Raw genomic sequence first — 20,453 nt, forward strand, 5'->3', positions numbered from 1 at the left:
GGTTTAGCGACCCGGCACCACGGACGCTTTCAAAAGAAGAATAGAGGTTAAAAAAAGAAAAAAAGAGGCTGGTCCAGGGCTCCCGGCGCCCAGGTGCGCCCGAGCAGCGCCAGCCCAAGCGGTTCCCCGTTCCAGGTTGCTCCCAACACGACAAAAGATGCTGGAGCCCGTTTTTACCGAAGTTTATTAGTTTTTTTTTTAACTTTTAATATATTTAACTTTTTCTCTTTTTTTTAAAAAACAAAAACAACAAAACACATTTTGGTCTGACATTGGTTAATGGTCCTTTTCCCCCCACCCCTCTGCGCTGGGAGGTCTCGCTACGTCCAGCTTCGCCCTGCGGATGGGCGGATGCGGGAGGCATAGCCAGGCCTGGCTCCTTCTATCTTCCAAATAAATAGAAACGAAAATCAGTCGCAAAAGTTGTCCTGTTACGGCTGGGGAGGGGACCGGGAGAGGCCACGGAGAGGGACACACTCAAGGCAATCGAAACCCATTTACAGAAAAGGAAACGAGGGGATTAAACTCCTCCGCGAGACGCTAGTAGTGACTAAACGCTACAGCTTCCTTCCCCCGAGTACTCCATAGTGTTGTCTAATATTTCAACCACTAAAATACCCAGGACTTCATCTGCTCCCCCGTCACGGATTGCCGAGGGCGGTGGAGCCCAGGCTGCGCCGGCCCACGTGTCCGCCCGCCCTCCGCTCCGCCGGCAGCTGTCCGCCCCGGCAAACCTCGATCCCGCCCCGCTCAGCGCCGCCGGCGAAGCCGGAACAGGGAAGGGGCTTTTCCGAACCCTTCGGGCGCAGGGTTGGCGCCGGGGAGAGGCGCGAAGGCCCGCCGCGGGACGGGGCTCCCCCTCCGGCGAGGGGAAGGGGGGATAACCAAGGGCTCGAGGCCGCCCCGGGACTCGAGCCGAGCTCTCGGCCGCGGGGAGGGGAAGGAGCCGTCCCAGAGGGGTGCCGGAGGGCAGCGGGCCCCGCTTCGCCTCCCCCGGGGCGCACCGGCACCGCGGCGGATTAAGGCAGTGGGTGAAAGGCAGAAAGGGCACCAAGGGTGAGCGTGACACGGAGAAGCAGTGACCGTTGCCCTCCCCAGAGCTGCGGCCCCCCTCGGAGGGGAGCGGGCGGGTGAGATGGGCTCTCCGGGGGTCCCGGTTTGCTCTGCTGGACCGGGGAGGGGAGGCGAGGGAGGGCGCGCGGGGAGGGGACGGGGACCTCGGCGCTACGTGACGGTGGCAGGGTGGGATTTGACATCTCACGGGCTCGGCCTCCTCCCGCGGGCCCCCGGCCGCCCCTGCCAGCCGGGGCCGGCCGCGCAGCCGCGGGGCGAGGGCGCTCAGTCGGTTTTGCGGTGGTTGTTGTTGAGGACGGGGTGGCCGTTGGAGAGGGGCCCGTTCTTCACCACCTCGTCCTCCTCCTCCGTGTCGTCCGTCTCTTCGCGGTCGCTCCTCTCGTCCTCCACCACCTGGGAGGGGGTGGGAAAAGGAGTCTCGGTCAGCACGGCTCCCTGCCGTGCCTCAGTTTCCCCATTCCTCCGCCCCAGTTGCCCTCCTTGAGGGATGCTCTGGGACTCAGGAAGCCAAACCAAGCTTTCCCGTCCCCTTGCTCCCGTCTCCTCCCCGCGTGGTCTCCCCAAGCGAGCACGCCGTGGCAGGCAGCGGCCCTCCGACAGGTCTGGAAACAGCCCCCCCCACCCCCGTCGGCTTCCAGGCAAGCCGCGAGCTCCCAGCGCAGGGGAACCGGGCCCCCGACTTGCCTTTCCAGTTACGAACTTCTGGGCCATGCGGATGATGAGGTAGGCCCAGAAGATGTGCAGCGACTGCAGCACCACCATCATGAAGTTGAAGAAGTAGTAGCCAAAGAAAGCAGGGTAGAGATCCAGCGGATAAACCACCGTGCAGTGCATGATCCTGCCCGGGACGCAGGGAGAAAAAGCTCTTTTAATGCCAGGGACCAGCTCCCCACCTGGCAGGTTCCCCTGCTGCCCCGTGCCTCAGTTTCCCCACCCGTTAACCACAGCCGGTGCTCACCAGAAGGGAAGGATGACCAGGCGGGTGATGATGAAGACAGCAGCAAAGACGATGAAGATGTTGTTACAGGTGTTCCTCCAGCCAGCGTAGTTGAACATCTTGGCGGACTGCGGGAGCGCAGGGGCGTGAGCCGGGGAGGGGACGCGGCCCACGGCCACGGCCGTGCCAGAGGCGGGGAGGGGGAGGACATACCTCCAGCAGGTAGTCAGCGGAGTCGTGCAGAGCCATGATGAGCGTCCCCGCGCGGACGTAGTTGGCGAACCAGGAGAAGCTGATGAGGATGATGGTGGCGACATGGTGGATGATTTGCTCTTTGAAGTCCTGCAGGCGGGAAAGCGAGGGGACCGGGGTTACGCCAGCCCTGCTCCATCCCCCAGTGCCCTGCCTTCCCTCTCGTCCCCAAGACCCCTCACTTTGTCCCCAAATCCTCCTGGTCAGCTAGCCCCATTGCCCACAGGGCCTGGGAAAAGCCTGCTAAGATGACCCTGCATCTGCTACCCCTCAAAGTGGCCCAGCCCGTCCCCAGAGCAGCCCCGTGACCGCAGCCCACCTTGCGCTTGACGTCGGAGGCTATGCTGAAGAGCAGGGACCAGTAGAAGGAGAGTTCGATCATGTAGTACCAGTACTGGGAGGGCAGTATGCTCTGAAAGGCAAGGGACAAGCTGGGGGCCACCTCCAGGCATCCCGGAGGGTTTGACCCTCTGCTCCTGGGTCCCAGGGATCCTCCCACATCTCAGGGGGGTTCAATCCCCCTCTGCAGGCATCAGCCAGACCCACTTGGGTGCCAGAGGCCCCCTGAGCACCCCAGGGGGGTTCAATCCCCCTTCCCAGGCATCGACCAGAGCTAGTAGACCCCAGGAACCCTTCTGCACTCTTTGGAGCTCTGATACCCCTTCCCAAGCATCAGCCGGAGCCGGGCAGCCGCCAGAGGTGGGAAGTGCCGTGGGAAGCCAGCCGGGACAAGGCGCAGCGCTCACCTGGATGGGGTATCCCTTCCACACCTCCCGGAGGTCGTAGAACCAGGGCTTCTGCGGGACAGAGGGAAACGACGGGGCGTTAGCGGGGGCTGCGGAGGCCAGCGGGGCCGGGTGGCCGGGGAGGGGGGCTGGTACTTACATCTACTATGACAGCCATGCCAGCAATGAAAGCAATAAGGTAAAACGTGAATCGCCAACTGGAAAAAGGAAGTAGATGGTTCTCAGATGGGCACCGGGGCGAGGGAGGGAGAAGGACGGAGCCCCCAGCCTCACACTGTCCCCTCCTGGGATGGCCAGTGCCCCCACGGCCCCATCCACTGCCCACGGCGCAGGGATCGACTCTGCCGCAGGGACACGGCGAGTCCCCAGCGACCGGTCCGGGGGATAGACGGATGGATACAGGGTCTCACCTGGCCTCTCTGAACTTCTTGAGCAGGCTGGGCCGGTCCTGGTTGCGCCGGCGGCGAAACCAGCGCTCCACCTGCCGCACCGTGCAGCCGCTCTTCTTCGAGAGCATCTCCACATCGGCCTGGGGGGCAGCAGGGGCATCAACGCTGTGCCGTGCCACCCCCACGTCCTGCCGCTTGCCCTGCCCCAGCCACCCCGAGCCCGTTTCAGGGATGCCCCTCACCTGCTTGGGATGCTTGGTAGTGGCCGCGTAAAACTTCTCCAGCACGGCGTTGGGGGTGGCTTTTAACCTGATCTTCTCCTTGACGTTTAGCAGCCCAGCCAAGGGGGTGGCCACGTATCTGGGGAAAGGGAGGGGACAAATGAGACGTCCCCACTTCTGCGTCACCCAGCCCTGTCAAACAGGCAGCAGGGACAGTCTGGAGAAGCCACCCCGGGACCTGCAACCTCTCCGTGCCTCTGGTTCCCCATCCTGCTGCTGCCTGGCCTTGCTGCAAGCGGCTTCTCCAGGGTGGGACTTGCCACAGGGGTGTCCCCTAGGTCCCTCTGCCACTCCAGGGCATGGGGACCACCTCTGGGACAGGGGTCAGGTCCTCTCTGGTCCTGCGTGAAGAGGCAGGGCCGTATCCACCCCGGTGAAGGTGCCGCCCCCTTCTCCTGCCATCCCAACAAAGCCCCGTCTGTTCCCGGCCTTGGCTCACCATTGTTTGCCCAACAAATCGCTCCTTAAACGCCAGGCCCCCGCGGCCAGCGATAAGGCCAGCGAGGGCCACAGAGGATGCACAAAGCCACGTTTGTGCGGGACCTCGGGGGCAGATCCCTGGCCCGAAATCTCCGCTGAGGGCACATCCCAGCTCAGCGTCCGGCCCAGCCCTCGGAGCGCCGCGGCCACGGGACAAGGAGGCGAGAAGGAAAGCGTGGTGTTGCCAGGGCCTCAAACCTGCTCCCCAGGGCCCGTGTTTTGCAGCGCGTCCCCAGCATCGTGCCCAGCTCCGGGGACAGAGCAGCATCTGGACCAGAGCTTCGAGGGACGCAGGGACGGCAGGATCCCATCCCAAGGGGACGGAGGGGAGGAATCACTCACGTCTCGAAGAGGTGCCGGACAACGAGGAAGAGGAAGGCCAAGGGGATGGTGACGTAGAGGTCGGAGGCTTTGGCGTAGACTCGCCCATCGCGGTCCTCTAGGTCGGCCCAGGTGAGGTTTGCGGGCAGCCAGAGCCGCTCCCACCAGAAATAGCTGTACAAGGTCTGAAACATGCTGGAGGGGGGAAAAGAGAACCGGTGAGGTGGCATCGGCCCCCAAACCGCTCCCGTGCCTCCTCCCGGCGACCGTGCTGACAACCCCGCGGCTAACAACCCCCCGGAGGCTTGGGACCCGCTCAGATCCGCGGGTCCGGGTAACCCCCGAGCAGGCTGAACCGCACACCCGGCCCGCAGCCACGCTCGTGCCTGGGGACAGGCCGGGTTTCGGGGCCGAAGGAGGGGAAGTGGCCGCAGCCGGGGGAAGCCCCGTTCGCCGCGAGGTCCCCGGCGTCCCCATCGCGCAGGCGCCGCTCAGATGGCGAAACTCCCCAGCAGTTGGCACCAGGGGAAGGGCCCCGGCCCCGAAAGGAGAAGCAGCTCCTGGCGGTGCCACCGAGCGGGAACCCAGGTGTCGGGGGGCCGGCTCGCGTTGCGCCGCCGGGAGCGGAGCACACGGTCCCCTCGCCCCATCCCCGAAAAGCGGGCAGACCGGCCGGCTCCTCTCCTCGCGCCGCAGTCCGAACCGCCCTGCGCTGCATCCGCCTTCCTTCGGAGCCGGCCGCGACCCCGCCGGCCTCGGCGCCGGCGTCCCGAGCCCCGCGGCCGGGGCAGGGCTCGGCCCCGGCGGAGGTGGGCGACCCGACGAGCCCCCGGCGCATCCACCTGACGGGGACGCTCCGCGGGGCGGCGAAATTCCCCCAGTGCCGCGTGGCGGCGGGTGCTCGGCGCCAGCGAAGGGACTTTGCTCCCTGCGGCGGAGAGGTCAGCGGGTGATGATTAACTGAGGCCGGCTCCCTCTCCCGACCAGCGGGATGGATCCCGGCCGCGGGAAGCAACCGGCCTCCCGGACGTTCTCCTGTGCCCGAATCCAGGCCCTGTCCCGCCTCCCCAGAGGCATCGCGGCCGCGGCTGGGCCGGGCCCTGGGGGCAGATGGACAGCGGGACAGACGCAGGCCCAGAGGAAAGCGCGGAGAGAGGAAGAGGAAGGATGAATCCCCTCAGCACGTGGCTTGCCGAGCCAGCGCCGGCACTCCGGGCTGAGGTTTCCTGGGTGGAAAACCAGCCGCCTTCCCCAGCCACTCGCATCCCAGCACGTTTCTCTCCCGGATCATCCTGGGAGCGCCGTGTTTGCGTCCCAGATTCGTTCCCGAGCTGGAGCTCCCCCAGGCCGAGGCCGTGACAACTCGTGTCCCTTGTAGATCCACCAACCTGCACCGAGACAACCCCCTCTCCAAGGGAGACATGTCCAGCTCCGGCTCCCCCCTTGGTGCCAGAGCAAAATCCTGCAGCACTGCAGGGACCCTCAGGGAAACCGAGGCACAGACGCCACCTCCAGCCCTGTCCCGAATCCCGGGTGCCGGCCAGGAGCAGAGCGGGGCCGTGGCGAGGAGGGAGCCGGTGGCTCAAGGCCGCTGCGTGTCCGAGAGGCGCAGGATTAGGGATTTGCCGGCGGCACAAAGGACATCTTTGTGCCTGGAAAGAAAAGCCCCGGCGCCCCGTGTCACAGCCTGGAGAGGGGAAGGACACACAGACAACCGGCGCGTGCAGGCGCCCCGGCAGCGAACGCTCCCGCCGGCCGGGGGAAAACCCCGGAGCGGGTCCCGGCGGGGGAGCGAGGCATCGCGGCCCCGAGGCACGAGCGGAGAGCGAACGGGCCGGTTCGGGGAAGGAGGAAATCCCGGGGAAGGAGGAAACGTGTTTCGCAAGGCCGAGGCGGGAGCGTGCCAGCCCTGGAGCAATCCGGATTTAAATAGACAAGACCGCAGATAAGGGCTGCGCCGCGGCGGGAAGCAATTACGACGCTCGCATCCCCGGGCAGCACCTAACGGGCCAGGTGCCCCGCGGGGAAAGGGGGGGGGGGTCAGGGCTTGCGGCACCCTTTTCCCGTCGCACCCCAGACCCCAACCGTTGTCCCGGGAAAAGCCCACGGGGACATCGCAGGGCCCGCGGCGACGGGGCCACCCCGAGGCGTCGGAGCCGCAAGCCGCCGCGAGCGGGGCGAAGGAGGCTTTGCAGGCGAAAGCACCCGCAGCCCAAGCCTGTTTTGAAGGTTAACTCCGCTAAAAAAAGCGAGAAATCCCTCCAATTTTGAGGTCCAAGACACAGAGCGATATCGGAAGCGTCTGCGGGAGGCTGGTTCAAATCAGCTCGGAGCATCTCCCGCTGCTGGGAGAGGGATTTGCCCCGTCCTGGCTCACTCGTCCCGAATCCCGCCAGCCGGGCTCCCGGCTTTGCCGGAGCAGCTCGCAGCTCGGCTGCCCTAAGAGGGGCAGCGGGAAGAGCCCCGAAACGCCCGCGAGGAGCCGGCAAGCATCATCGCCGGGCTGCGGAGAGACAACGGCGGCGTTTAAGGCTCCGGGGAGAGGTGAATAATTAACCGCGCGGGGCCGCGCACAGGCTCGAGCCGGGCTGAAGGTCCTGCGCTCGGAAAAGCTCGTTAATATTTGGCGTTCTTCCTCCCCCCCCCCACCCCTGGCCTGGATCCTACGCGGCGGCCGCGGCCAGGCCACGGGGACCGGGCAGGGCGATAAAAAAGGGGTTGGGTTATTCGCCCCCAAAGTGCCCGGCGGGGCAGAGCACTTGGGGAAACTGAGGCGGGGGGGGGGCAGCGCCGGGCGCTGCATCGCCCCGCGATGGGGCCCAGAATTTCCTGCTGGAGCCGCAGCCCGGAGCCTCGGGAGCATCCAGGAAAGGCCGGGACGGGGATGCCCAGCGTGTCCCCCCCCCCCCCCGCGCCAGCAGCCTTTGGGGGCTCAGACCCCCAAGTGCCCGCTGCAGGCAGGGGAGCAGGGCAGGGGCGCCCTGACCCCCACCCAGGAGGGGTCTGTCCCGTCCCGTCCCCCCCCGCCCCGGTCCCCTCTCTGGGTGGGGGAGGACGAGCCAGGGGGACCCCTGGGTGCCGTGTGTCCCCCCCCCCCAGCCTTGTGCCACCCAAGGGTGCGGACCCCGGGGGGGTGCATTAACCCCCCCCCCCCCGCAGGCAGAGCCGCCGGTTCCGTCCCTCCCTCTCCCCCCCCCGCCCGCCCGCCCGCCTTCCCCGGGCACTGCCCGGCCCCGCCCCGGCACTGCAAAAATGGCGAGAAACGGGACGGAAAGGAGAAATGCAGCAACCGCCCGCCCCCTCCCGCGCCCGGCGGGCTTCGCCTCCCCCCCCCCCCGCCCCGGCCCCGCCGCCGCCGCCGCGCCTCCCCCCTCGCCCCCGCCGGCCCGGCCTGGCTACCCCGCTCCGGCCGCCGCCCCGGGCCGGGCCCCCGCGGCTACGGCGGCCGCCAGCCCTGCTGCCGCTGCCGCCGCCGCCGCGGCCCCCGCCCGCCGCGCGCGCTCGCTCCTTCACTCACGCGCCGCCGCCGCCGCCGCCGCCGCCGCCCGGAGCCGCCGCCGCCGCCGCCGCCGCCGCCTGGCGCTGCCGCTGGCGCCGCCCCCCGCGCGCCCCGCGCCAGGCCGCGGGCGGGGTGACGTCACCGCCAACGCCGAGGGCCCGCGGGGGAGCACCGCCCGCGCGGGGCGGGGCGGGGCGGGGCCCAGGCCTGAGCAATCCCCCGCCGAGACGCCGATCGGCCCCGGCGCGCCGGCGGGGGCGCGAGGGGGCGGGGCCAGTGCGAGGGGGCGGGGCGAGGGGCGGGGCGAGGGGCGGGGCGAGGGATAAACAGGCGCGGATGGAGAACTAAAAGGATGGAGGGATGGATGGAGGGATGATGGAAAGAGGGGTGGACAGAGAAAGACAGGATTAGAGGGATGGAGAGGAGGGATGGAGGGAGGGATGGACGGAAGGATGGAGGGAGGGATACAGGGTGGAGGGAAGGAGGGATGGGTGGATAGAGGGAGGGATGGATAGAGGGTGGAAAGAGGGGTGGATGGATGGAGAGGGAGGGATGGAGAGGCAGACGGACGGACGGAGGGGCGGATGCCGGGAAGCACGGAGGAGCGAAGGGAGGTTTGGAGGGACGGGCGAGCAGCTGAAGAGACGAGCGGGTGGACAAGGGGCAAAAGGCAGAGGGGGAGCGGGGGGTCGTCCCTCCCCGGGGACAGGCCTCCCGCGGGGCTGGACCGGAGAGGGGCTCAGGGCCGTGCAGGAGCAGGGCTCCGGGAGCACGGCCCGGCCGCGGGCCGCGGGCCGCGGGCCGGCGGATGTGACTCAGAGCCACGCCAGCGGCTCCGTTCCGGGCCAGCCGGGCGCTCCCTGCCGCAGGGTGTTGCGACACCCGCAGCACCCCGGGCCTGGCACCCAGTGGCACCCGGGGCCTGGCACCCGCTGGCTTGTCCAGGCGCTGCCCCGAAGCAGCCAGGGACAGGGGGAGCGGGGAGGGGGGCAGCCCCAGGGGGCACACAGGGGTGTGCACACATGGGGACGCCTGTGCACACCCCCTTGCTCACCCTGTACACACCCCTGTGCATGTCCCTGCTCACACCACACTGATCACTCCTATGTACACCTGCACACACACCCTATGCACCCCATATGTCCCTCTATGCTTACTGCTATGCTCCCTCCATACCCCCCATGCACTCCCTATATGTCCCCTATACACACCCCTATACATACCCTATACTCTCCCCTATGCACACGCTACGCATCCCCCTACATCCCTCCTACACACGCCCCTTGACACACCTTTCGCTCTCCCCTATACACCCGTTATGCATCCCTGTATTTCCCCCTATACATACCCTTATGCACTCCTTCACCTCACCCTTATACACACTCTATGCTCACTCCTTAGGTGCTCCCTAAGCTCACCCCCTATATACCCTGCTATACACACCCCTATGCATGCCCTGTGCTCACCCTTATACACGTCTCATGCAACTCCATAGGCTCCCTGTGCTCCTCCAAACACCCCCTATGCACAGCCTAGGCACCCCATAAACTCCCCTGTGCCTCTCCATGCACACCCCCATACACCCCAGTACACCTCCATACACCCCTATGGACATCCTATGCACACTTGTATACCCCATACACCCCTACGCACCCCTATACAGCCCCGTGCACTCCTATACAGCCCCGTGCACCCCCATACACCCCTATGCACCCCCATACACCCCCATGCACCCCTACACAGCCCTGGCCCCCCCATACACCCCTATGCACCCCCATGCACCCCTATACAGCCCCGTGCACTCCCATACACTCCTATGCACCCCCATACACCCCCATGCACCCCTACACAGCCCCGTGCACCCCCATACACTCCTATGCACCCCCATACACCCCTATGCACCCCTACACAGCCCCGTGCACCCCCATACACTCCTATGCACCCCCATGCACCCCTATACAGCCCCGTGCACCCCCATACACCCCTATGCACCCCCATACACCCCCATGCACCCCTACACAGCCCCGTGCACCCCCATACACCCCTATGCACCCCCATACACCCCTATGCACCCTACACAGCCCCGCCCCCCCCGCCCCGCCGGGCCCGGTGCGCGGCGCCCCCTGCCGGCCCCGCCGCGCCGCTGCAGCCCGCGACGGGCCCCGGGGCAGCGGCGGCGCCGCCGGCGCCCCCCCCACCACGCGTGTTCGCGGCCGCAGGCGGGCGCCGGCGGCGTGGCACGGCCGGACAACGCGTGCAACGGGAAAAGTCGTTTTTATTTGCAAACGGCTAAGGCAGCGTTATGGACACCGGGGGTGTCCCCCCCGCCTCAGGTGCGTGGCGCTGGGGGGGGGGTGGAGAGGGTGTCCCCAGGGTGCGTGGGTGTCCCCAGGGTGCGTGGGTGCTCCGGCGACACCCCTCACCCTGGGAGAGGGGAGTTTACCCCCGTTTTAAGGCCACTGGAAAGATTTGGGGATCCCGGAGGTAGGTGGGGGTTGACACCCCACCGCCTTGTCTCCCCCACCTTGGCCCCGCTCTGTCCTGTTCCCAAGCCCCCCTCTCCCTCCCCCCCGCCATGGGGCTGGGGTCTCCTCGGAGGCCCGAGTGGGGCAAGCTGCACAGTACGGGAGACCCCTGCGAGCACCCCTCGTCCCGGGTCGTAGCTCCCGGCCACGGCTCCCCAGGCAGGGCTGGAGGGGAGACGGGGTTACCCCGAGGAGGGGGGACATGGGGCCGGGCACCCGGGGGTGCCGTGCCTCCAGGAGTCCTTATGGGGCGCGGGGCCGGGTGGGGGGGAGAGGGGGGGGGGCCCTACAGGAGCACGCAGTCTGAGTCCTGCTTCTGCCTCTGCCTCCGCTCTCCGGCCGCCCGGGCGCCCGGCTGCGCGCGGCCCTGCGGGGAGAGAAAACGGGCTGGGAAGCTGCAGAAACAGCAGAGAAACGCGCACAGGGGTCCCTTCACCCCTGCAGTGCCGGGCACCCGCTCCGGGGCCCTGCTCCCATCCCTCTCCTGGGTCCTGGGAAAGAGGGGTGCTAGGAAGGGGGACCCCGCTACCTGCGTGGGGGCCGGAGCCGGCCGCTGCTGCTGCTGCTGATGATGATGATGCTGATACTCCTCCTGCTGCAGCTGGCGCGCGAGTTCGAGGTCGCTGAGCGCCGAGGGGCCCTGTCCCTGTTGCTGCTGCAGGGACAGGGCGATCATGTAGTCCTGGGGACAGAGGAGAAGGTGCAAAGGGGCTCAGCGCCCAGCAGGACCCCAGGCATCCTGTGTGTGTGTCCACCACCACCACCACCGCCGCTGCGGGTTGTCCCCAACCTGGTCCACTTGTCTCTGCTGCAGTTGGTGCTCCGGGGAGGACGCGCCGGCCGCTTCCTTGCCCAGGGCATGGCTGAGATGAAAGTCGGTGTCGCAGAAGCAGCTATCGCCGTCCACGTTGTGGAGGCTCTCCCACACCACCCCCTCCTCCTGCAGGAAGCCCTGGTCCGTCACCAGCAGGTAGAGGTGGCCCTGGGAAGAGGGGACAGGGAGGAAGGAGTGATCCTCTGGATCAAATTCCCTGCGGATGCTGCAAAAAGACAAACTTTTTTTTGCCCTGCAGGGAAAAAGCAACCAGGGCACAGCCCCACCTTGTGCTTTATCATGGTGCTGAAGTGGTTGTTGCGGAAGAAGACGCTCAGCTCCTCTTCCTTCACGGCGGCCGTGAGCTCGCACAGCCCGTGGTACGTCAGCTGCGAGGCCGTGGACTCCAGGAACTGCTCCGCGATCAGGCCTGGGGCAAAAGAGGCCTCAGAGGCAGAGCAGGGCCCACACGGTCCTGGAGCGTTTGCCAGGCCCAAACCCGAGGCGGTGCCGCCTGAGAGCCACCTCGGGGCCGTTACCTTCGGTCACCAGGTTGGAGTCGCTCGAGTGTTTGCAGGTGATGATCTTCTCCACCAGCTGGTTGTAGCTGAGCTTGCCCACGGCCTGCACCACCTCTGGGCTCTGTGGGGACGGGGAGGGATGGAGCAGTGAGCCCAGGGTGGGGGGAGGATGGTAAGTCTAAGCCACAGAGGTGTTCCCCCCTGTTTGGACATCCAAACAGCCAGGCCTGTGTTCTTCCTGATGGCGAGAGCAGACCAGGGCCGCATCCATCCCCAGAGATGGTTTTTTCAACCACATTTAATCCACCAGCACATCCCACCGGATGGTGTGAGACCCTTCAGCTGCAGAGCTGGCTCACCTGTGGGTCCACCAGCCAGCCGTGGTAGAGCGGGACGTTGAGGAGGTCAAAGACGATGCACTCAGGTGTGTACTCAAAGTCCGAGACACCCGTGAAGCGCACGTTGACATCCAGCCCCGTCGAGAGCTTGGGGAGGACCATCATGGTGTCATTGACGTTCTGCAGAGGGGAGAGCAAGGGTCTCGGTCAAGAAACAGGACCAGGTCCCCAGGTCCTGCAGCCCAACCCAACACCCCCCCCGTTTTGCAGGCCACAGGCATCTCCTTGAGGTGGGGCTGTGCTGGGGACACAGGCCACATTTTAGGTGGACAAATCATAAGTCAATCTTTTGGCTAGGTGACCTGTGGCACTCTGTCCCTTGAGGCCCTGCAGAAGACAAGCAAATGGGCCTGTTCCTCCCACCCGACCTTATTCCTCACCTGCTGGAAGTTTAGCTGCAGCCCTTCCGATTTCTCTTGGGGTTTGATGGATAAGATGCAGTCCCCTTCAACAGAGCAAACGCAGCCGGTCAGCCCCAGTGCCTTCCCCGCGACCTCTCCTCCTTCCACCCGTCCCCAGGCAGTGCTGAGCTCTCTCCCCCAAAAGGGAGCAAGGAAATGAAGGCACAGGCGGGCTAAATGCCGTACCCAAAGGCACACGCAGAACCTGGATCCAAACCCGGCTTCCTCCACACCCCAGGAACTGCCCTCCCTCAGGTCTTGCCATCCCACCGCTAGGAGACAAGGGATCTGGTCCATCTTGGAGCCCGGCTCCAATTCTTTTCTCCTCCACACGTAGAACGGGAACATGTCTTTGAGGGCTAAGTATCAGGAACGAGGTCAGAGTGAGATTCGGGGCCGAAGACCAGGGGAAGAAGGACAGAGATCCCTATGGCTGGGAAAGAAGGGATAGACCTGCAAGCAGGGCAGCGCATTGGAGACCCTGCCCCATGCAGGTCCCAGGTTCCTGGGAGTGTGCAGGGACGATGGAGCAGGTGCCACCTGCCCCCAGGCACCCCAGCTCACCCAAATGCGCCATCAGCTCATCCGACGTGATCACCTCCTTTTGTGGGGGCAGTTTCACCTGGCAGCAGAAGAGATTTGGGATCGTTAGCCAGGCCAAAGCGCCAGGTTGGTTCCACACGTGACCTCCTGAACAACGTCTTGGCACAATGAAGAGGATGGGAGGTGGGCAGTCCCGCTCGGTGTCACGCCAGACAAAACGTGCCTCGCGCCCACCCATCCCAGGCCCCGGTACCTCTACCTGCCGCTCACCTTCCACTGCAACAAGAGGATGTTCATGATGGCCAGGAGCGGGCAGGGCCCATTCTCGCTCTGCATGATGATGGGTGTCCGCTCGCCTTTCCACGTAACCCACTTCACGCAGTAGAAATCCGTCTCGTGCTCCCGCTCCCGGCTTGGGGACTGGGCCTTGGCGGGCTCAGGCGCCGGCTCCGCAGCCCCCGCACCCAAGCTGGGCACGGAGGTATCGGGCAGCGAGGCCTCTCCGGCAGCTCGGTCGCCCTCCGCTGTGGCCGCGTAACTCTCTTGGGTGCCTTTGCTCTCTTCTCTCACCTCCTCGCTCTCCGGCCGCTCAGCATCACCCATGGAGAGAAGGTCCAAGGCGCAGCACAGCTCCTCCTGCCTTGGGCTTGGAGGCACTTCTTCCTCCCCGTTGCATGCGGTCTGGTCCTGCTCATCAGGCTCTTGGCTTTCCTGGCCAGCAGCTGGTATTTCTTCCCCCTCAACGACCTCCTCTAAACCCTGAGGGACCTGGCAGATCTCAGGATCAGTCCCTTCGCTGCTGACGCCTTCCCCCTTCGTCGGCACAGGCTGCTGGGGCTCCATCACACCTGCTCAGAGCATCCAGCGGTGCGAGGGCCTCCGGCCACGATCCCGTCACGCTCCCCGCAGCAGGCTGGCTTGGGGGCTCCTCGCCAGGAGGCAGGGAAAACAAGAGTCGAAGCCCTTCCTGGGAGCGGGCGGGGGCTCTGTGTCCAGATCAGAGTGTCAGAAATGCTCTGAGTCTGTCCAGGAATAGTTGCGTTCTTAATCTCTCCCTTTTGAGAATAATAAAACACAGGTATTTCAAGACAAAATACGTATATATTCGTCCAATTCATTCAAATGTGACTTGTTTAGCCAAAGCTAAGCGTGGCGTATCTTTTTCCCCTCTCCCTTTGGATTCATTTAAATAAGCAAAACTAAAGCATATCTAAGAAATCTCTGACAGACTCTCACAAAGCAGATTTGAAAAGGCCTGAAAAGGCCAAGTCCTTGTTCTAGAGGCTGTTTATTCTGCAGGGAGCCCTCCCCGGCTATTTAATAAAATCTTTGTCAGGCACTTTGATGTTCTTGTGAAAGTTTTGCTGTTGTTGGTTTTCTAAATGACTTTCCACTTCTCTCTGCAAAAAAAAAAAATTCCGCAGCAGTGCCTCGCCTGCCACTTATGAATCAGCATCGAGGCAAATGAACCCAGGTCTGTCTCCCTTTCCTAAAACTCAATTATTTACCACCAATGAGCTGCAATAGTCCCCCTGCTCTGTGTATGTGTGTGTACAGGCACTCTTTGGCAGATTACACTTCAAAATCACCTTTAAAATAATAATGCAACAAATATGCATGTGTTTTATCTGCCTCCTGTAAGTGGGGAAGAAACCGATAGAAATTAAGTGATTCAAAACAAAGCTACAACCTGAGGCTGACGAGTTTTACTCAGGTACTTACATGAGAGTTATTCTGCTGAAAACCCAGCCCAAACCTGGGGGAAAAGGCCGGTCCTACAGACAGCGTTTGCAAATCTGCTTTTTAAAGCTCTGCCAACTTGTTTCTCTAATTCTCTCCCTATCAGTCTCCGAGGATCTCCGCGGCTCCGAATTCTTTCCCCAGCATCCGTTTCTCTCCCGCCTGGAGGTTACACAAATAGCACGAAGGCTGCTTCTTTCTTGCTTTGACTTGGTCTGGATTTTTCCACCTGCAGCTCGCCGCGGCACTGCCCTTGCCGGTTTTTCTTCTGCGGCCTCCTTTGCTCGGAGCTGGCCGGGTAGGCGGCTTCAGCTGGCGTCCGGGCGGCTTGCGGGGGAGCGCTACGGGCTGCTCCGGCAGCGGGATTCCCTCTGCGGCGTCGCTGGGCAGAGAGCAAGAAGAGAAACAAGTCAGAGGAATCAGCGCGTTATCCCATTGCCGATAATTCAGCTCTGCTTGGCCTATTTAAAGTCCAGAGCCCAACAGCCCAGGGCTTTGACAGGTGGGGACTTCAGACGGCACCTTGGACACTCCAGCAGCCTCCACTCACTCCCATTTTCACTCTTTTTCTCCTCAATTCCCCACCTCAGCGTTCCCCTGCACCCCTTCCGCAGCTACGGGACTGCTCCAGCTGAAACGCCCTCCTAAGCTGACTCACCGAGAGATCTTATTATTCCTTAATCTTTATCCTTCTCCCTCCCACCACCACACGCGCAGCCTTTACAGCCCTCGCCTAAGCCCCTGGATCAAACCCGGTGGCAGCCCTCCGGCGTGCTGCAGACGGACGGGCACTTCCGAAAGCCCCTGCATCTCCGACGGGAATCGGGCGTTCGGCCCCCCAGCACCGCCCTGGGGCTTTTGGAGGAGGGGGGGGCGTGTGGGACAGACGCAGAGCAAACGGACAAGCAGAGCCTGACCCACGTAGAAAAGGCGCTGTCTGTGCTTCGACAGGGTTGTGCTGATGTTGCTCTGCCAAGCGTGGCAAAAGCAAAGGAAAAAAAAAGAAAGACTAAGCCTTCTCACAGCTGCCTGCCCCACCGCGAGCTCCCGTTCGCAGCAAAAGAAACGAGCAGTTTTGCTGTCCCGCTGCACAGGGCGTTCTCATCCCTTCTTGCGGCCCGCTAACGAGACCCTGTGTTAATAGAGGGGATGGTAATGACCAGGCAGGCACCGTGTTTACAATTCGTTCGCATCTCTCGTTTGCTACGGAGCGGAGCCCCCCGGCCTCCTCCGCACTCGAGGGCTGTCTGGGTGGGAAATTTCTGGGGAAATTCGGCACCGCCTCCGACCCCTCTCCTGCGCAGCCGTGGTACCTGCTGTCACGGGGCGTGAGGCATCAAAGATGAGACAAGCCCGTGGACCCGTCCTCCGACGAGGGCTGACAAACCCGAACGGTTTGGGTGCAAATTGAACCTGGTTCAAGGCTCAAGGCCAAAGCTGCAGAGGCCCAGCCATGGGTCTCTCGGAGCCCGTGCTTTTCCTTACCCCCTTTCCTAGGGATTTGCTAGCAGCTGCTCTCCCAGCCACGTCCCAGGGCTGCCCAGGCTCATGGGCTGTCCCAGCACGCTGAAAAAGGCTGAGCTGACTTCACTTCCAAAACGGGGTGAACATCACCAGGCAGCAGCCTGCAGATAAGGGGACACTGGAGCCCGCGGGCTCTTCCCATAAGGTGGCTCCAAGCCATTTCCCAACAGAAACGAGTCCTTGGCTAACCCTACCAGCATCACGAGTGTCTCTGTCGCCAGTCTGTCCCCCTCCCGCCTCTGCTCTGCCCTTTTTTGTCCCAAAAGCAGCTCGGATCCTGTGCTGGCTCTGGCACACCGCTTCGCTTTGTCGCGTGCGGAGCAGCCCTCTAATGTCACCACCGTTCCTGAGAGCCCGTCATTGCCTTGGGTTCGGCGAGTCCCACGAGCTCGCGGCAAGAATTGGCGTGCTGAGTTTTCCAGTCCTGTGGTTTCCCCAGATTCAGAGGCCTCCGGCAGCTTCAAACAAAATAAGCTGCAATCTTATAAACCGTCAGCTCCGCGGGGAGAGCGTGGCTTTGCTTTACATTTGTACCGAAGCAGCGCGATTGGATCCTGCCCTCCTGCGGCATCCCTGGGTGTTATGGTAATAAACAGTCACATAATAACCCAAGCGGCTTTTAAACAAGAACGTCCCCTCGCTGCCTAACACCACCACCCCCCGCAGCCTCTAGCCAAGTTTGGAAAAGCAGCACAACTCTTCCTCCTCGAGCGTGCACAGCAGCAGAGCCGGGACACCTGGGTTCCTCCCAGACCCTGCCTCTAGCTTGCAGCTTGACCTTCAAGCCAACTAACCTCTTTGCCCCAATTACTGCCTCCCCTTTAGTCTTTGAAGTTACAGGGATAATGACCCTCAGGCCTTTAAGGCCATAAAGCCCCAGGAAACAAAGCAATCCAGCCCCAGGCGGTTTCTTTACCATGTCCTTGCTGTTCTTTTTGTGATGCCAGCAGCAATAAAAAGGGGTTTTGCTGCTTCCAGCGAGTTTCTTGCTAGCCTGGTGGCTGCACTTCGGCTGAAGCATCCCCAAGCTCTCAGGACTAAGGAGGGCCATCTCCTGCCCCAAGGCAGGGTATGTCCCCTCTGAGCCATTCCCCTCTCCACTCTTCTAGGGGCCAGAGCTAATCTCTCCAAGTCCCAGTCCAAATAAGCAGTGAAGCTCAATGCAGGTAGATCCGGGTGATATTCAGCACTCTGCATGCTATCAGCCAAGCTAAAAGATTTAGTGGGGTCCCCAAGGAGGAACAAAACTGCTGCGTAGTGCTGGAAGTGTATGCTGCAAAAAGGATTCATACCCAAAGAGCCAAGTTCACTTGCTGCAAGGAGAGCTGCAGGGTTTCATTTAGGAAAGAAAACTCTTAAGGAAGGTGAATACCTTCTCCTCACCAAAAAACAACCCTCAAAAGGTCAGTGCTGCAAAGGTAAAGCTTTAACAAGCTCTTCTCAGCCCTTCCCATCTCCGGGATGGGAACTCGGGGGCCTGTGGCTTCAGAGCCAGCCTAGGAGCCACTGCGGTCCATACGTTGTGCAAAAATGATTCACAGGTAGAAAGCAGGAAAAAAAAAATAGCCCTGTAAATGTGCTCATCTCCGGCGAGAACCACGGCGTAAAAACAAAGAGGAATTCAGGCCCAGAGCCAGGAAAGCACTTAAACGCACGCTTCACCCTCAGCAACAGAGTGGTCTTAACGAAAGAGGAGCAACGTGCCCAAAGTTAAGCACACGCTTAAGTGCTTTGCTGGATCAAGGCCATAAAAAGAGCCCGAGCAGGTGCCGGTCCCCACCTTCCCCCACGCACGCACCGTTAAAGCTTCCTGTCGGCAAGGATCTGGAGTGACCCAGGAGGGAGGCAAGATGGCAAAAAAAGAATAAATACAAGCTAGTGGTGCAGCTGTGAAGAAGCGTGGCCCTCGTCCGTGGGTCCACGGCCCTCGGTGCCAAGCGGAGCGAGTAACGGCGCCTGCGTGGGGCCGTGCACCCACGCGAAGCCGGGGACAGCGTCCTGCCCGCGAGGCCCGCAGCTCCCGAGGCCCGGAAAAAAACCGGCTCCAAAAGCCCTGGGGCTTGGACGTGGATTCGTCCTTACCTGGCGGAGACCCACGCGCTGGGGACCGGCCGGTGGGGGGACGAGGGGAGCCGGGGCCGGCCGGTGGGGGCCGTGGGTCGCCGCGTGGTCTCCGGTTAGGAAGCAGCCGGCGGGCAGGCAGTGGGGATCGGAGCCTGCTGGGCTCGAGGGCTCGAACTCCTCCTGTTACTGCTGCTTTTTAGAAGCACCTTTGATGTCCCTTCCGGGAGAAGGGCTGTTTCGTGACCTGTCTGCCAAGAGAAAACCTCCGATCAAGCCCACAGGTCAGGCCTCCTCTCCAGAATAAACCCCGTTTGGGTTTCTCTACACGCTGGGACCCTCTTCCCAGCCCACCCGGAGCGGTGCATCGCGGACCCGCGAGGCGCTGCAGAAGGCTCTGCTTCACGCGGCTCCAGCCAGATCCCCCTCTCTAACCCCCCCAAAACCACGCTTAATCCCCCCCACCGACGAGCCCGCTGACAGAGCAACCCCCAAAACGCAGCCAGCGCCTCGCACCCGCTCCCTCGGTGGGCCTCCCGGTTGCCCCCGCCATGCGGACCACAAGCAACTGGGAATGGATCTCCTCCATTCCAACGCCCGGGAATAAAATGTAAAGGAGGCAGGAAGCGAGGAAGAGCAGCTGCAACGGTGCGATGACGGCGCTCGGGAGCCGGCTCCTGAGAAGCTACACCGCCGGTCTGGTGACGCTCCGAAACAACCACTGCGTCACCGCCGTCGGAGACAACCATCGTGGCAAACCTGCCTGTTGCTGAGATAAGGCAGCAACCCTCGCTGCCCCCCCCCCCCCGCCTCGGTGTCCCCGGCCCTAACCACGGGCCAGCGGGGGAAAGCCCGTCTGTTGGGCCTCCACCCGTCCCTTCGCCTTGCTGCCTCAGTTTCCCCAGCCGTAAAATGGGAACCGCCGTCAGCCCGGGATCGGGGAGGCAGTTTGGGAGCTGCAAGGAGGCAGGAGCAGGCTTCCAGCCGGATGCTGGGGCAAGGTCTGGAGGAGGAGGAGGAGGAGGGTTGGTGGGGGGGTAGGGGGGGGTCACGGCGCAGCTTTGACTTCGCCAAAACCCTGCTGCGTCGGGGCCGGTTTGGGGCCCGCGGGATCCTTTCCCGCATCAGCCGGAAACCGGCGGCTCCCTCCCGGCCGAACGCCGCGGCTTTACGCAGCCGCAGCGTCCGCCCCCGCGCCTTCCTCCCCCCCCCCCAAAAAAAAAGCAGCGTGGGGCTCCCAGCACCTCCCCAGCACCCCGGCCCACCCTCTCCCCGCTGAGAACGGCGCCCGCTCGTCACGCCTCAGCCGCCACCGCCGCCGCGCTTACTTCCTCGATGATCCCGGGCGGTTTGGGGGCGGGGGCGAAACCTCGCCGCTGTCGCTTCCTCTCTCCCTTCCTCTCTTTTTTATCCCCCCCCCCTCCTTTTCTTATTTATATAGGTATTTTTTCCCTTTCCAATCCGCCGCGCGCGCTGCTCGCCGAGAGGCCCGCAAACCGCCGGGGGAAGGCGAACGCCTTCCGACGGTCGTCCCTTCGCTCGGGCGCTTTTCAAAGAGACATCTACCGGGAAGGCGGATTCACAGCAGCGAGAGGAGGAGGAAGGGCAGGAGGGGTGGGGAAACCAAGCAAATAAATAACTAACTCCGAGAATATTGTGTTTTTTTCTCTCTCTTTCTCCTCCCCGTCCCCGTCCCGCCGCGGCAGCGGGACGCCAGGCCTGCTGGAAGCCGCCTCGCTCGGCGGCGTGGCGAGGCCGAAGGCCCCGGGCCTCCCCGGCGCCTTCCTCCCTCGGCCAGGCCCGGCCTCGCCGCTTCTTTTATTTTTGCTCCCCCCCCCCCTTCTTTTTTAAGGCACTTCCCGATTTTCTTTCGATTTTCTTCTGCCCAGGTGGTTTCACACACGTGTACCCCCCCCCCCGGCGCTGTCACCGGCGCTGTCACCGGCC

General features: G+C 63.4%; 2 protein-coding genes across 7 annotated transcripts; both read right to left on the minus strand.

The window, feature by feature from the left end:
* Window positions 1-167: 167 nt before the first annotated feature.
* Window positions 168-8,040, minus strand: CERS2 (ceramide synthase 2). Of its 4 annotated transcripts, none has more exons than XM_062597735.1 (11): window positions 7,998-8,040; window positions 4,502-4,675; window positions 3,641-3,758; window positions 3,420-3,538; window positions 3,149-3,206; window positions 3,010-3,060; window positions 2,583-2,675; window positions 2,225-2,353; window positions 2,033-2,139; window positions 1,759-1,912; window positions 168-1,467 (listed from the first exon to the last, which is right to left on the minus strand). In XM_062597735.1, exons 2-11 carry the CDS (start codon window positions 4,672-4,674, stop codon window positions 1,339-1,341), a joined length of 1,131 nt encoding a protein of 376 aa, XP_062453719.1. In that variant the 5' UTR covers window position 4,675; window positions 7,998-8,040; the 3' UTR covers window positions 168-1,338. The 4 variants fall into 4 exon arrangements, with proteins under 4 accessions (XP_062453719.1, XP_062453718.1, XP_062453720.1 ...); XM_062597734.1 differs by lacking the exon at window positions 7,998-8,040 and adding an exon at window positions 5,869-7,118; XM_062597736.1 differs by lacking the exon at window positions 7,998-8,040 and adding an exon at window positions 5,150-5,157.
* Window positions 8,041-10,234: 2,194 nt separating this feature from the next.
* MINDY1 (MINDY lysine 48 deubiquitinase 1) lies at window positions 10,235-20,093 on the minus strand. Of its 3 annotated transcripts, none has more exons than XM_062598007.1 (12): window positions 19,835-20,093; window positions 18,528-18,753; window positions 14,904-15,303; window positions 13,452-14,236; window positions 13,203-13,260; window positions 12,618-12,682; window positions 12,199-12,357; window positions 11,858-11,960; window positions 11,606-11,748; window positions 11,295-11,486; window positions 11,034-11,186; window positions 10,235-10,871 (listed from the first exon to the last, which is right to left on the minus strand). In XM_062598007.1, the coding sequence occupies exons 4-12, from the start codon at window positions 14,022-14,024 to the stop codon at window positions 10,791-10,793; spliced, it is 1,527 nt and encodes a 508-aa protein (XP_062453991.1). In that variant the 5' UTR covers window positions 14,025-14,236; window positions 14,904-15,303; window positions 18,528-18,753; window positions 19,835-20,093; the 3' UTR covers window positions 10,235-10,790. The 3 variants fall into 3 exon arrangements, with proteins under 3 accessions (XP_062453991.1, XP_062453990.1, XP_062453992.1); XM_062598006.1 differs by having other exon boundaries at window positions 18,528-18,757; XM_062598008.1 differs by lacking the exon at window positions 18,528-18,753.
* Window positions 20,094-20,453: the final 360 nt, after the last annotated feature.

The sequence above is a fragment of the Rhea pennata genome, chromosome 31, assembly GCF_028389875.1.
Source record: "Rhea pennata isolate bPtePen1 chromosome 31, bPtePen1.pri, whole genome shotgun sequence".
NCBI classification, from domain to species: Eukaryota; Metazoa; Chordata; class Aves; order Rheiformes; family Rheidae; genus Rhea; species Rhea pennata.